General features: G+C 40.9%; 2 protein-coding genes across 2 annotated transcripts in view; both read left to right on the top strand.

Annotated features, from left to right (window-relative positions):
• GLDC (glycine decarboxylase) overlaps positions 1 to 16,829 on the top strand; it is a 153,418-nt gene that overhangs the window by 15,374 nt on the left and 121,215 nt on the right. Inside the window, exon 3 of the mRNA XM_027616322.1 lies at positions 8,808 to 8,870. The gene's annotated coding sequence lies outside the window, so the exon portion shown is untranslated. The remainder of the gene's footprint in view (positions 1 to 8,807; positions 8,871 to 16,829) is intronic.
• On the top strand, positions 6,286 to 6,783 carry LOC113934775 (60S ribosomal protein L12-like). Its single transcript, XM_035723702.1, has one exon. It carries the CDS (start codon positions 6,286 to 6,288, stop codon positions 6,781 to 6,783), a length of 498 nt encoding a protein of 165 aa, XP_035579595.1.

Genomic DNA, 16,829 nt, shown 5'->3' on the forward strand with positions numbered 1-16,829 from the left:
TTGAGCACCTTTTCATGTGTCTGTTGGCCATTTGAATGTCTTCTTTGGAAAAATGTCTGTTCATGTTTTCTGCCCATTTCTTGATGGGATTATTTGTTCTTTGGGTGTTAAGTTTGATAAGTTCTTTATAGATTTGGGATACTAGCCCTTTATCTGATATGTCATTTGCAAATATTTTCTCCCATTCTGTCGGTTGTCTTTTGGTTTTGTGGACTGTTTCTTTTGCTGTGCAAAAGCTTTTTATCTTGATGAAATCCCAATAGTTCATTTTTGCCCTGGCTTCCCGTGCCTTTGGTGATGTTTCTAGGAAGAAGTTGCTGCGGCTGAGGTCGAAGAGGTTGCTACCTGTGTTCTCCTTTAGGATTTTGATGGACTCCTGTCTCACGTTTAGGTCTTTCAACCATTTGGAGTCTATTTTTGTGTGTGGTGTAAGGAACTGGTCCAGTTTCATTCTTCTGCATGTGGCTGTCCAATTTTCCCAACACCATTTGTTGAAGAGACTGTCTTTTTTCCATTGCACATTCTTCCCTGCTTTGTCAAAGATAAGTTGACCATAGAGTTGAGGGTCCATTTCTGGGCTCTCGATTCTGTTCCATTGATCTGTGTGTCTGTTTTTGTGCCAGTACCATACTGTCTTGATGATGACAGCTTTGTAATAGAGCTGGAAGTCCGGAATTGTGATGCCGCCAGCTTTGCTTTTCTTTTTCAACATTCCTCTGGCTATTCGGGGTCTCTTCTGGTTCCATACAAATTTTAGGATTATTTGTTCCATTTCTTTGAAAAAAATGGATGGTATTTTGATGGGGATTGCATTGAATGTGTAGATTGCTCTAGGTAGCATTGACATCTTCACAATGTTGGTTCTCCCAATCCATGAGCATGGAACGTTTTTCCATTTCTTTGTGTCTTCTTCAATTTCTTTCCTGAGTATTTTATAGTTTTCTGACTACAGATCCTTTGCCTCTTTGGTTAAATTTATTCCTAGGTATCTTATGGTTTTGGGTGCAATTGTGAATGGGATCGACTCCTTGATTTGTCTCTCTTCTGTCTTGTTGTTGGTGTATAGGAATGCCACTGATTTCTGTGCATTGATTTTATAGCCTGCTACTTGACTGAATTCCTGTATGAGTTCTAGCAGTTTTGGGGTGGAGTCTTTTGGGTTTTCCACATACAGTATCATATCATATGCAAAGAGTGAGAGTTTGACTTCCTCTTTGCCGATTTGGATGCCTTTGATTTCTTTTTGTTGTCTGATTGCTGTGGCTAGGACTTCTAATACTATGTTGAATAGCAGTGGTGAGAGTGGACATCCCTGCCACGTTCCTTCCGCATTGAGAATGATATTCGCTGTAGGTTTCTCGTAGATGGCTTTTATGATATTGAGGTATGTACGCTCTATCCCTATACTCTGAAGAGTTTTGATCAAGAAAGGATGCTGTACTTTGTCAAATGCTTTTTCTGCATCTATTGAGAGGATCATATGATTCTTGTTCTTTCTTTTGTTAATGTATTGTATCACGTTGATTGATTTGCGGATGTTGAACCAGCCTTGCAGCCCAGGGATAAATCCCACTTGGTCGTGGTGAATAATCCTTTTAATGTACTGGTGGATCCTATTGGCTAGTATTTTGGTGAGAATTTTTGCATCCATGTTCATCAAGGATATTGGTCTGTAATTCTCCTTTTTGATGGGGTCTTTGTCTGGTTTTGTGATCAAGGTAATGGTGGCCTCGTAAAATGAATTTGGAAGTTTCCCTTCCATTTCTATTTTTTGGAACAGTTTCAGGAGAATAGGTATTAATTCTTCTTTAAATGTCTGATAGAATTCCCCTGGGAAGCCATCTGGCCCTGGGCTTTAGTTTCTTGGGAGATTTTTGATGACTGCTTCAATTTCCTTAGTGGTTATAGGTCTGTTCAGGTTTTCTATTTCTTCCTGGTTCAATTTTGGTAGTTGATACATCTCTAGGAATGCACCCATTTCTTCCAGGTTATCTAATTTGCTGGCATAGAGTTGCTCATAATATGTTCTTATAATTGTTTGTATTTCTTTGGTGTTGGTTGTGATCTCCCCTCTTTCATTCATGATTTTGTTGATTTGGGTCATTTCTCTTTTCTTTTGGGTCAGTCTGGCCAGGGATTTATCAATCTTGTTAATTCTTTCAAAGAACCAGCTCCTGGTTTTGTTGATCTGTTCTACTGTTCTTTTGGTTTCTATTTCATTGATTTCTGCTCTGATCTTTATTATTTCTCTTCTCCTGCTGGGTTTAGGCTTTATTTGCTATTCTTTCTCCAGCTCCTTTAGGTGTAGGGTTAGGTTGTGTATTTGAGACCTTTCTTGTTTCTTGAGAAAGGCTTGTATTGCTATATACTTTCCTCTCAGGACTGCCTTTGCTGTATCCCAAAGATTTTGGACAGTTGTGTTTTAATTTTCATTGGTTTCCATGAATTTTTTTAATTCTTCTTTAATTTCCTCGTTGACCCATTCATTCTTTAGTAGGATGTTCTTTAGCCTCCATGTAGTTGAGTTCTTTCCGACTTTCCTCTTGTGATTGAGTTCTAGTTTCAAAGCATTGTGGTCTGAAAATATGCAGGGAATGATCCCAATCTTTTGGTGCCGGTTGAGACCTGATTTGTGACCTAGGATGTGATCTATTCTGGAGAATGTTCCATGGGCACTAGAGAAGAATGTGTATTCCGTTGCTTTGGGATGGAATGTTCTGAATATGTCTGTGAAGTCCATTTGGTCCAGTGTGTCATTTAAAGTCTTTATTTCCTTGTTGATCTTTTGCTTAGATGATCTGTCCATTTCAGTCAGGGGGGTGTTAAAGTCCCCCACTATTATTGTATTGTTGTCAATGTGTTTCTTTGCTTTTGTTATTAATTGCCTTATATAATTGGCTGCTCCCATGTTCGGGGCATAGATATTTACAATTGTTAGATCTTCTTGTTGGATAGACACTTTAAGTAGGATATAGTGTCCTTCCTCATCTCTTATTACAGTCTTTGTTTTAAAATCTAGTTTGTCTGATATAAGGATTGCCACCCCAGCTTCCTTTTGGTGTCCATTAACATGGTAAATGGTTTTCCACCCCCTCACTTTCAATCTGGGGTGTCTTTGGGTCTAAAATGAGTCTCTTGCAGACAGTATATTGATGGGTCTTGTTTTTTAATCCAATCTGATAGCCTGTGTCTTTTGATTGGGGCATTGAGCCCATTTCCATTCAGGGTAACTATTGAAAGGTATGAATTTAGTGCCATTGTATTGCCTGTAAGGTGACTGTTACTGTATGTTGTCTGTGTTCCTTTCTGATCTTTGCTGCTTTTAGGCTCTCTTTTTGCTTAGAGGACCCCTTTCAATATTTCTTGTAGGGCTGGTTTTGTGTTTGCAAATTCCTTTAGTTTTTGTTTGTTCTGGAAGCTTTTTATCTCTCCTTCTATTTTCAATGAGAGCCTAGCTGGATATAGTATTCTTGGCTGCATATTTTTCTCATTTAGTGCTCTGAAGATATCTTGCCAGTCCTTTCTGGCCTGCCAGGTCCTTGTGGATAGGTCTGTTGCCAATCTAATATTTTTACCATTGTAGGTTACATATCTCTTCTCCCGAGCTGCTTTCAGGATTTTCTCTTTGTCTCTGAGACTCGTAAGTTTTACTATTAGATGTCGGGGTGTTGACCTATTATTATTGATTTTGAGAGGGGTTCTCTGTGCCTCCTGGATTTTGATGCCTGTTTCCTTCCTCACATTAGGGAGGTTCTCTGCTATTATTTGCTCCAATATACCTTCTGCCCCTCTCTCTCTTTCTTCTTCTTCTGGGATCCCAATTATTCTAATGTTGTTTCGTCTTATCGTATCACTTATCTCTCGAATTCTGCCCTCGTGATCCTGTAGTTGTTTCTCCCTCTTTTTCTCAGCCTCTTTATTTTCCATCATTTGGTCTTCTAGATCACTGATTCTCTCTTCTGCCTGATTTATCCTAGCAGTTAGTGCCCCCATTTTTGATTGCACCTCATCAATAGCCTTTTTGATTTCGACTTGGTTAGATTTTAGTTCTTTTATTTCTCCAGAAAGTGTTTCTCTAATACTTCCACGCTTTTTTCAAGCCCAGCTAGTATCTTTAAAGTCATGATTCTGAACTCTAGGTCCGACATCGTACTAATGTCCATATTGAGTAGGTCCCTGGCTGACAGTACTACCTCTTGTTCTTTTTGTTGAGGTGATATTTTCGTCTTGTCATTTTGTCCAGAGGAGAATAGATGAATGAGAGAACAAAATGCTAACAGGTTTACAATGTCCCCAGCAAATATACTGTATACAAATCCGAAAAGACCTGAAACCAGGGGAAAAGAAAGGGAAAGAAAGAAAAAAGAAAGAGAAAAAAAAAAGATAAAAACAGAAACAGAACAATACAAAAAAAGCAGAATGTGATCAAATATGATCAGGCTAGTGCATAGATCAGTGCCACACACTAGATTTTGGGCGTATTTTGGTCTGTTAGAAAAAAGTGCCTCCTAAAATTTTAAAGGAAGAAAGACATATATGTACAAAATAAGGGTTGATACAATGAAGGGATAGAAGATGACTGTAAAGATGAAAATTATAAAAGATTTTATAAAAGGACTTGATAAGATAAGAAGTTGTTTGAGAAAAGAAAGAAGATTTTAAAAAAAAAGAGAAAAGGGAGAGAATGTGATCAGGCAGGAGACTAGAACAAAGCCATACACTAGTGATTTAGGGTATATTTTGATCTGTTAGAAGAAACTGTATCTCAAAATTTTAAAGAGAAAACAACTTATATATATATGCCAAAAATAAGGGTAACTACTATGAAGGGATAAAATATGACTCTAAAAATGAAAAATAAAAAATGTTTTTTTTTTTTAAAAGAGATTGATAAGATATTGGTTGAAAAAGGGAAAAAGAAAAAAAAACAGTTAGCAAAAATTAACTTTGATGAAATAATTAATCATGGTAAAAAAAAGCCATGAATTCTATGTGCAGTATTCCCCTAGCGCTGGAGTTCTCCCGTTCTCCTTGATCGGTAAACTTGGTCTTGGTTTGCTGGCTGTTCGTGCTGATCTTCTGGGGGAGGGGCCTGTTGCTGTGGTTTCCAAATGTCTTTGCCGGAGGCTGAATTGCCCCACCCTTGTCGGTCCAGGCTAAGCAAGCTGCTCGGGTTTGATCTCAGGAGCTTTTGTTCCCTGCAAGCTCTCTGTACAGCCTTGGAGGACCAGGGCAAAAATGGTGGCCTCCCAATCTCCACCCGGAGGAGCTGAGAACTCGGGGCCCCGCTCCTCAGTGCGCCCACAGAGAAAAGCAGTCATTCCCTTGTCCCCGGTCTCCGGCCGCTCTCCGTGCTCCCCCGGCCTGTGACCGAGCGTTGCTATCTCTGGCACCCGACCCCGTGTGGAGTCTCCAAACCCAGCAGATCCCTGCGGTGCGTTCCCGCGCCGCTCCTCCCCGGGAAGGAAGGGGAGTCTCCCCGGATCTGCCGCCTGTTGGGTCCCTGCTGGAGGAGCAGTGGCCCAACTGGGCCACGGATCACAGTTTATGGCCACCCCAAGCTGAGAGCCCGCGCCTCAGGTCCGTCTCTGCAGCCGGCTTCCCCGCTCCGATACCTGGGAGCTCTGGCGCACTCAGGCACCCCCAGTCTTTCTGTGACCCCGAGGGTCCTGAGGCCACACTGTCCCAGGAGGATTCCACCCCCTGCTTAGCCACTGGAGCGACGTCCCTCAGTGGAGCCGACTTCTAACAGTTCCGATTTTGTGCTCCGCGACTCTATCACTTGCCAGAAGCGGCCGGCGGAGGCCCCTCCCTCGCCGTCTATCCTCCCGAATATCGCCTCGGATTCACTTCTCTGCACGTCCTACCTTCCAGAAAGTGGTCGCTCCTCTGTTCAGATAGTTGTTGCTACTCTCCTCTTTGATCTCCTATTGAGTTCGTAGGTGTTCAGAATGGTTTGATCCCTATTCAGCTGAATTCCTGAGACCAGACGAAATCTAGGTCTCCTATTCCTCCACCATCTTGCTCTGCCCCCCTGTTTTGTTTTGTTTTGTTTTGTTTTTTATTTTATGTTAGTCACCATAAAATACATCATTAGTTTTTGATGTAGTGATCCACGATTCATTGCCTTCTTTGTATTCACACCATCAAGACTCTCTGAAGCCCTCACCTTGAATCACTGTAAAGACTCTCAACTGGCTATTGGCTTTTGGCTCGGGGAGGCAAAGGTGCAACTTTCTTCGGTCGTCCCAAATCCGGGTTCATCCGACACCAGCCACTTCCTCCATGCCGCCTAAGTTCGACCCCAACGAGATCAAAGTCGTGTACCTGAGGTGCACTGGTGGTGAAGTCGGTGCCACATCTGCCTTGGCCTCAAAGATCAGCCCGCTGGGTCTGTCTCCAAAAAAGGTTGGTGATGACATCGCCAAGGCAGCCAGTGATTGGAAGAGTCTAAGGATTACGGTGAAACTGACCATTCAGAACAGACAGGCCCAGATTGAAGTGGTACCTTCTGCCTCTGCCCTGATTATCAAAGCCCTTGAGGAACCACCAAGAGACAGAAAGAAGCAGAAAAACATTAAGCACAGTGGAAATATCACTTCTGATGAGATTGTCAATTTTGCCCGACAGATGCAACACCGATCTTTAGCCAGAGAACTCTCTGGAACCATTAAAGAAATCCTGGGGACTGCCCAGTCTGTGGGCTGCAATGTTGATGGCCGCCACCCTCATGACATCATAGATGACATCAACAGTGGTGCGGTGGAATGCCCAGTGAGCTAACTACAAAGGAAAATGTTTCAATAAAGGATCATTTGACAACCAAAAAAAAAAAAAAAAAAAGACTCTCAACCGTTCCCCAGCCACCCAGCTCATTTCCTTTCACCAAGAGACTGCAAAATGTGTGTCCATGCTAAAAGGAAGGTCCTGACTGACCTTAAACTTTTGGGCCTCTTCTCCCTACAGCTGGGATCAGCCACCCTGTACCTCCAGGCTCAGCCTGGGTTCTCAGTCGCTAGGACAATTCCAAACTGGGCAGGTGTCAGGGCTCGCCTGAGATGTGGTGGCACCCCACTTATGCTATAATTTGAAGTTTCTTTTGACATTTTTTCAACATTTATTTCATAGGAGCTGCACTGGTGCTTTTAGGCAATGTTTGCTCTTTTAATTTTCCCTCAAGGAGGTAGAACCAGTGGGTTTGGGCAGGCATGTAAGTGGCTTTTTATGGAAACCTGTGTGAAAGGGTGCCTCGGTGCTGGCTCATTCCTGATGCTTTATCCCCCTAAATTTGGTGCTCAGGTCAGAGCTGGAGTGACCTGCCTTGATCTGGATCTTGTGTAAGAAATTCGGGGGAGCTTTACATCTTGTTCAGTGTTTAAGTGACTTGGCATCAGATTAGCTCTGAGGCTCCCCATTCATGGTATTTAATAATGAAGATATGTATTAGGCCTTGGGGTGGTGACTAAACTAGCCAAATATCCTACTGAAGTCTTCCTGACATTTAGTATCCTGTACCTGACATCACTCTGAACTTATCATATTCTCGGGTCTTTTGAATGATATGGCTTTTCCCATTTTGGATCCTGTAGGCATGTCTGACAAGATTTTAGCCCAGTAAATGACCAAAAAGGTCTTGATCCTCTTGCATCATGTTGACTTAACTGAAGTTAGGAAATTCTAATGCAAGCAAATAATAGAAATCTCTATAAATCTTTGGAGTTGTGAACATGAATGCTTTGGCAGAACAAGAAGAGGAAGGGAAAGGAACATTTCATTTATTCATAACTCACAATGATTGCATTTCACTAGTGAGGAATAGAGGCGAGCAAGGTTAAGATCTGCAAAAACACACACTTCCAGTAAGTGGCAAGCCAGGACTCAGCCACAAGGATTGCAGTCACAGAGTTGAGTTTCTGCTCCCCCTCTCACAGCAAATGCTCATTTGATTGAGGTAGCTCCCTTGCTTACCTAGAACACCAATGTCTTCTGTGTGATATTTTTTCCTTTATAGAGCACATTGCATTTTTTTAAAATAAGTTTTGTTTTTTAAAAATTAACTTCAAGGAGAAGAGATAGAACTAGAGAAGTCTATTTCTACTGTATCTATAGGAAGAGCAGTACTTACTATTTATGCAATGAAATTTATAATTTGAGCAAGGATGTCAGAGTTAAAGCAGTTGTGTTGAGCTGGTGGCTAGCATTGGAATCCTGCTATGCATGAAGGAACAGTCCAGGTCTGGAAGCAACTGCTACTACTTCACATTGCCTGCCCTTAGCAGTGAATTAGTGGTCTTCTGGGCTTTGAATCAGTCTTTTGCTTTGTTGTCTTTCCTCACTGCTTTGTGCCAGTCAATGAAAAACACATGAAGGCTGACCCTCTTCCAGTACATTTTCTGTACCACCCATTGCTACAGTCATCTTTCTGAATCGGCTTCCCTTATTTAATTGTAATAAATGGAGACATGTATTTACTTCATAAATTTGCTCTTTGGTAAATCCAGGGACTCTAGCTGGACACTTACAGGACCTCAGCTAAGAGCTGAGTGAACTGTCTGTTTAAAGGAATTCACGCTGTGTTGTTAATGAGGCTTGGCATGGCAGTAATTGCTTTTAAAGGAGAAGCTGGTTAACACAAATGTATCTCTAATTGGTGTGTAGTGGGAAGGGATATTTTTGGACAAGGGCCACGGGTAATCCTTTGTTTCCTATCTTCCCTCACCCTCAGCCCCCCACCCTTAGTCAGCCAGGAAAGAAAATTCAGGAACTAAACTTGCATCTAAATCCCTCAATAATTCTGTTTCTTTCAGAAAACAAAGCATCACCTGGGAGCCAGACCCCCTTGTCTCTCTTTCTGGGAATTTAGAGCCGATGTAAGTCTTAACACTGTTTTAACTTAAAAAGCCCACGGCATTCACAGCCTAGCAGTAAACCCAGTACTATAACACTGGCATTCACTTAGAATCTTCCTCGCTCCTGGTATCTGACCCTCAAAAAAGAGTAATGTGGCAGCCATTATAGGGCTTGAGATCTAAAAGTTAAATCCTGGCTCCCTCCCTTCTGCCCTAGCTCTGTGACCTTGGGCAAGTCATTTTACTTCTCTAGGATTCATTAATGTGTATGAAAGTACTGGGCACATAGTAGGTACTCTATAAATGTTACTTTCTGCCTGTAATTGAGGTCTTCCAGGAAATGCATGTTTAATTCAGGGAAGGAACATTTGATGAATCTTACCATGTTGAATGCCCCATGTTCCCCCACCCCCTCACGCCCTTCCCCCCATCTTTGCATTGTTGATGCACATGTTTACTGGCCGGAATGTTTCTGTGTGGAAGAGATCATTATTTGTCCATTTTAGTATATATTATCTACCTCTTCATTTATAATGAAACCCAGATTTTTGTCTGAGCGCATAGCCATCCCTATACAGTTTACATTTTCTAGCTTTCCTCCCTTGCAGCTGAGTGTGGCCACATGAGTTATTTCTGGCCACCAAATGCAATGGAAGTTGTGTGTACAACAATCCAGAAATGTCCCTAAATGAAGAGGCATTCCCTATTTCTCTCATTCCTCCTTCCTGTGGATGTGATAGCTGGAACTTGGGTAGCTATCTTGGACCATGAGGTGGAAGGCATATATTGAGGATGGCAGAGCAAAAACAGAAAATTGATTGTCGCCCTATCATATCTACCCTAAACTGTCAAATCTCTAGACCTCATTTAGATGAGAAGGAATAAGCCACTGTTATTTCAGGTTTCTTGTCACTTGTGACCTAACCTAATCCTAAATAATAAGGCCTGTATATTCCAAAGGGCAGGGATTTTGGGGTGGCAGTTCTTTAAAATAATACAACTAGTCTCTTCCAGTTTCCTTTGAAACAGATATTAGATGCTAAGTTGGGGTATTATATAGTTCTGGTTGCAGAGCAAATCCTCAGCATGGATCCAAGCATATGCTTGTAGGTATAAGCATCCTTAGGACTTGAAGGATGTTTACTGAATGCTGATTATTTGCCAGACTCTGTGCTGGGCATGTCAAGGATGCTGTTTTGCATTACTTCTGCTTTGCAATTTCTGTGGCCTTAAGAACAAAAGCATAATGCAGTAGAAGACAGGAGGGGAATAAATAGGTCAAAGCATTTTCCCAGGTACTTCCCTCTAAGCCCCTTAAACCCAAACAGTGTACTCCTTTTCTATTTCTACACAGATGCTACCAGGTGACCACAATCTGGGTCCCTACTCCTGCTCCACCCTGCTCAGACTGACAACGGCCTATTTTTGTGGGGCTCATACTTCTTTCAAGGTTTCTTCTCCCAATCACAAAGTGGCTATGGGCACAGAAGTGCTCAGAAGAAACAAGTTGCTCTTTGCCCCTAGCTCTCCAGCCCTTTCCCTCTAGTTCAGTCATACAAAGCACTGCTAAATAAAATCATTTCTCAGAATATCTTACTCATTATAGAATTTAGTTTCATCAGCTGTTCTATTTACAATATCTCATTTACTTCTCACAGTAACTGTATGAGCTAGGTACTATTTTCATTTCCGCTTTATAGTTGAAAAATCTAGGGTTTAAATTCACTCAAAGTCACCAAGCTAGTAAGTAATAGAAGCAGGATTTGATTTTGAGCAACATGACGCCAAAGCTTCTGTATTTGACCACTAAGCCATATTATCTTCCTAATGTTGAATTGCTGTTAATATATACCTTCATATCTAAATCTTACCATACAATTTCGTTTGGAAGAAACTAGAGGATCATGAAATACATGAGATTTTGGGTATGAAATACATTTGGTGAGAGATTGAGAGAGAAATATTTAGCTCACAGTTTAAAGGTATCTTGTTTTTAGGTATGGCTGGGTCCAGGTTCTCAATTGATGTCATTAGAACTGGATATTTCTTTTTCTTTGTCCATTTTTGTCCCAACGTGGGGCATGAACTCACAATCCTGAGACCAAGACCTGAACTGAGATCAAGAGTCAGATGCTCAACCGACTGAGCCACCCAGGCCCCATTTCTGTGTGATTCAGCCACTCTGGGGGAGGTTGTTACATGCATTGAATCCAATCCTTTATGATATCCAACCCCAACTCTCTCAGGAGTTACAGTGAAAGTCTTGGGCTGGCCTATGGCCTGGAGTGTGGTCAACCCATTCAGATACATGGCCTGATAATGTGGGAGAGATGCTTTCCCAAAGGAAATGATTGTGGTCTTAACAGAAGCAAGGAGAATGCTTCAGAGTAGGCAGGAGCTTCAGATATTCACAGCAATGCCCCTTGCTATATGAAAGCTATGGGTTAAGGTCTGAACTGGGCAGAGAGTAGCTGCCTAGCACCTGGATTGTTGCCTACCTGATCCCCCACATCAGTAAGTTACTCTGAATAAAACTCTGTTTAAACCCATACAGTATGGAGTGGCCAGCTTCATTTTTCAGTCTCAAAGTGCCTTCTCAGTCTGGAGGATACTTTACTGCCCCTTCACCTTCTAACTACTGGCAAGTCAGCTGGGAAGTTGAAAACAAAAGGCCATCCAGGAGAAAGCCTGTTGTCTGCGGGGGAAACCTCAGTTTGGCCAGCCACCTCCATCTGGGGAGATTTGGCCATCTTATTTGAGCATTTTGGACCAGTGCATGAGTACAGGGATGCCCTCCAAATGCCCCAGGGATTGTTAGATATCTTATCTGAAATGGTGGAGAAAAGGAAATGGAGAAGGGAAAGTGAACAAGCTAGTGTAGTGGTAGCTTGGCCATTGATTTGTGCATTAAGAGATGCCATGGTAATGGAATTAAGGTAAGGAAAGAATTGGAAAAGACTAGAGAAGTGTTAACACTGAAAAAGGATGTACAAGCTGCATGTTTCTCTAATGTGGACATTATGTCCCAAAAAATCCAACAGCAGGAGGAATGTTTAGAAATTATGGAATGTGGGGCACCTGGCTGGCTCAGTTGGAAGAGCATATGACTTTTGATCTTCGGGTCGTGAGTTTGAGCCCCATGTTGGCTGTAGAGATTACTAAAAAAATAAATCTAAAAATTACTGCATGTATGTTGGAAAGATGCATGGGTGCAGACTACCATGCACTAAAGGGAGAGTTATTATATCTCAAGAGAATTGGGACCCTTCAGCATGGCATCCCTGGGATAATGACTCCTCTCATGAGGTGGACATTATCAAAGAGGAGGAAAATGATTTATAGGCTTGTCATTTGATTCAAATAAAGACCCAGGCCAGTCATGAGTCAAAAATAGCCTCAGTCATGATATAGAAGACCCAATGGTGGAAAATAAAGAAGCTGAGAAAAAGAGAGATGAACAACTACTGGATCATGAGGGCAGAATTCGAGAGATAAGTGATACCATAAGACAAAACAATATTAGAATAATTGGGATCCCAGAAGAAGAAGGGGCGGGGGGAGAAGGTATATTGGAGCAAATTATAGTGGAGAACTTCCCTAATTTGGGGAAGAAAATAGGAATCAAAATCCAGAAGGCACAGAGAACCCCCCCTCAAAATCAATAAAAATAGGTCAACACCCCAACATCTAATGGTAAAGTTATGAGTCTCAGGGACAAAGAGAAAATCCTGAAAGCAGCTTGGTACAAGAGATCTGTAACCTACAGTGGTAGAAACATTAGATTGGCAACAAACCTATCCACAGAGACCTGGCAGGCCAGAAAGGACTGGATGATATATTCAAAGCACTAAATGAGAAAAATATGCAGCCAAGAATAGTATATCCAGCTAGGCTATCATTGAAAATAGGAGAGATAAAAAGTTTCCAGGACAAAGAAAAACTAAAGGAATTTGCAAACACAAAACCAGCCCTACAAGAAATATTGAAAGCGGTCCTCTAAGCAAAGAGAGAGCATAAAAGCAACATAGACCAGAAAGGAACACAGACAATATACAGTAACAGTCACCTTACAGGGAATACAATGGCACTAAATTCATATCTTTCAATAGTTACCCAATGTAAATGAGCTAAATACCCCAATCAAAAGGCACAGGGTATCAGATTGGATAAAAAAAAAAAAAACAAAACCCATTGATATGCTATCTGCAAGGGACTCATTCTAGACCCAAAGACACCCCCAGATTGAAAGTGAGGGGGTGGAAAACCTTTTACCATGCTAATGGACACCAAAAGAAAGCTGGGGTGGCAATCCTTATATCAGACAAATTAGATTTTAAACCAAAGACTGTAATAAGAGATGAAGAAGGACACTCTATCCTACTTAAAGGGCCTATCCAACAAGAAGATCTAACAATTGTAAATATCTATGCCACTAACATGGGAGCAGCCAATTATATAAGGCATTTAATAACAAAAGCAAAGAAACATATCAAGAACAATACAATAATAGTGGGGGACTTTAACGCCCCCCTCACTGAAATGGACAGATCATCTAAGCAAAAGATCAACAAGGAAATAAAGGATACACTGGACCAAGTGGACTTCACAGACATATTCAGAACATTCCATCCCAAAGCAACAGAATACACATTCTTCTCTAGTGCCCATGGAACATTCTCCAGAATAGATCACATCCTAGGTCACAAATCAGGTCTCAACCGGCACCAAAAGATTGGGATCATTCCCTGCATATTTTCAGACCACAATGCTTTGAAACTAGAACTCAATCACAAGACAGAAGTTGGAAAAAACTCAAATACATGGAGGCTAAAGAGCATCGTACTAAAGAATGAATGGGTCAACCAGGAAATTAAAGAAGAATTTAAAAAAATCATGGAAACCAATGAAAATGAAAACACAACTGTTCAAAATCTTTGGGATGCAGCAAAGGCAGTCCTAAGAGGAAAGTATATAGCAATACAAGCCTTTCTCAAGAAATAAGAAAGATCTCAAATACACAACCTAACCCTACACCTAAAGGAGCTTGACAAAGAACAGCAACTAAAGCCTAAACCCAGCAGGAGAAGAGAAATAATAAAGATCAGAGCAGAAATCAATGAACTAGGAACCAAAAGAATAGTAGAACAGTTCAACGATCTAGGAGCTGGTTCTTTGAAAGAATTAACAAGACTGATAAGCCCCTGGCCAGACTTATCAAAAAGAAAAGAGAAATGACCCAAATAAATAAAATCATGAATGAAAGAGGAGAGATCACAACCAACACCAAGAAATACAAACAATTATAAGAACATATTACAAGCAACTCTATGCCAGCAAATTAGATAATCTGGAAGAAATTGATGCATTCCTAGAGAGGTATAAACTACCAAAACTGAACCAGGAAGAAATAGAAAACCTGAATAGACCTATAACCACTAAGGAAATTGAAGCAGTCATCAAAAATCTCCCAATAAGGGATGCCTCGGTGGCTCAGTCAGTTAAGTGGCTGCCTTTGGCCCAGGTCATGATCCCAGGGTCCTGGGATCAAGTGCCACATCAGGCTCCTTGCTCAGCAGGGAGCCTACTTCTCCCTCTCTCTCCCTCTGCTTGTGCTCTCTCTGTCAAATAAATAAAATCTTAAAAAAAAAATCTCCAAATAAACAAAAGCCCAGGGCCAGATGGCTTCCCAGGGGAATTCTACCAAACATTTAAAGAAGAATTAATACCTATTCTTCTGAAACTGTTCCAAAAAATAGAAATGGAAGGAAAACTTCCAAACTCGTTTTATGAGGCCACCTTTACCTTGATTCCAAAACCAGACAAAGACCCCCATCAAAATAAAAAAAAGATCCCATCAAAAAGGAGAATTACAGACCAATATCCTTGATGAACATGGATGCAAAAATTCTCACCAAAATACTAGCCAATAGGATCCAATAGTACATTAAAAGGATTATTCACCATGACAAAGTGGGATTTAGCCCTGGGTTGCAGGGTTGGTTCAACATCCACAAATCAATCAATGTGATATAATACATTAATAAAAGAAAGAACAAGAACTATATGATCCTCTCAATAGATGCAGAAAAAGCATTTGACAAGTACAGCATCTTTTCTTGATCAAAACTCTTCAGAGTATAGGCATAGAGCGTCCATAGCTCAATATCATAAAAGCCATATATGAAAAACCCACAGCGAATATCATTCTCAATGGCGGAAAACTGAGAGCTTTCCCCCTAAGGTCAGGAACATGGCAGGGACGTCCACTATCACCACTGCTATTCAACATAGTATTAGAAGTCTTAGCTACAGCAACCAAACAACAAAAAAAATAAAGGCATCCAAATCAGCAAAGAAGAAGTCAAACTCTCACTCTTTGCAGATGATATGATACCGTATGTGGAAAACCCAAAAGACTCCACCCCAAAAACTGCTAGAACTCATACAGGAATTCAGTAAAGTGGCAGGATATAAAATCAATGCACAGAAATCAGTGGCATTCCTATACACCAACAGCAAGACAGAAGAAAGAGAAGTTAAGGAGTCGATCCCATTTACAATTGCACCCAAAACCATAAGATACCTAGGGATAAATCTAAACAAAGAGACAATCTGTACTCAGAAAACTATAAAATACTCATGAAAGAAATTGAAGAAGACACAAAGAAATGGAAAAACGTTCTGTGCTCATGGATTGGAAGAATAAATATTTTGAAGATGTCAATGCTACCTAGAGCAATCTAAACATTCAATGCAATCCCTATGAAAATACCATCCACTTTTTTCAAAGAAATGAAATAAATAATCCTAAAATTTGTATGGAACCAGAAAAGACCCCGAATAGCCAGAGGAATGTTGAAAAAGCAAAGCAAAGCTGGTGGCATCACAACTCCAGACTTCCAGCTCTATTACAAAGCTGTCATCATCAAGACAGTATGGTACTGGCCCAAAAACAGACACATAGATCAATGGAACAGAATAGAGAGCCCAGAAATGGACCCTCAACTCTATGGTCAACTAATCTTCAACAAAGCAGGAAAGAATGTCCAGTGGAAAAAAGACAGTCTCTTCAACAAATGGTGTTGGGAAAATTGGACAGCCGTATGCAGAAGAATGAAACTGGACCATTTCCTTACACCACACACAAAAATAGACTCAAAAAGTTTGAAAGACCTCAATGTGAGACAGGAGTCCATCAAAATCCTAAAGAAGAACACAGGCAGCAACCTCTTCGACCTCAGCCGCAGCAACTTCTTCCTAGAAGCATCGCCAAAAGCAAGGGAAGCAAGGGCAAAAATGAACTATTGGAACTTCATCAAGATAAAAAGCTTTTGCACAGCAAAAGAAACAGTCCACAAAACCAAAAGACAACCGACAGAATGGGAGAAAATATTTGCAAATGACATATCAGATAAAGGGCTAGTATCTAAAATCTATAAAGAACTTATCAAACTCAGCACCCAAAGAACAAATGATCCAATCAAGAAATGGGCAGAAGACATGAACAGACATTTTTCCAAAGAAGACATCCAAATGGCCAACAGACATATGAAAAAGTGCTCAACATCACTCAGCATCAGGGAAATGCAAATCAAAACCATAATAAGATATCACTTAACACCTGTCAGAATGGCTAAAAGAAGAAACAAGTTTGGTAAGGATGTGAAGAAAAAGGAACACTCTTACAGTGGTGGTGGGAATGCATACTGATGCAGCCACTGTGAAAGTATAGAGTTTCCTCAAAAAGTTAAAAATGGAACTATCCTAACATCTAGGAATTACACTCCTTGGTATCTACCAAAAAAATACAAAAACACTAATTCAAAGGGATACATGCGCTCCTATGTTTATAGCAGCATTATTTACAGTCGCCAAATTATGGAATTAGCCCAAGTGTCCATCAAAGAAGATGTGGTATGTATGTGTATACACACACGCACACACACACACACAAACTGGAACGTTATTCAGCCATAAAAA

Source organism: Zalophus californianus, chromosome 13 (assembly GCF_009762305.2).
Source record: "Zalophus californianus isolate mZalCal1 chromosome 13, mZalCal1.pri.v2, whole genome shotgun sequence".
Taxonomy (NCBI): domain Eukaryota; kingdom Metazoa; phylum Chordata; class Mammalia; order Carnivora; family Otariidae; genus Zalophus; species Zalophus californianus.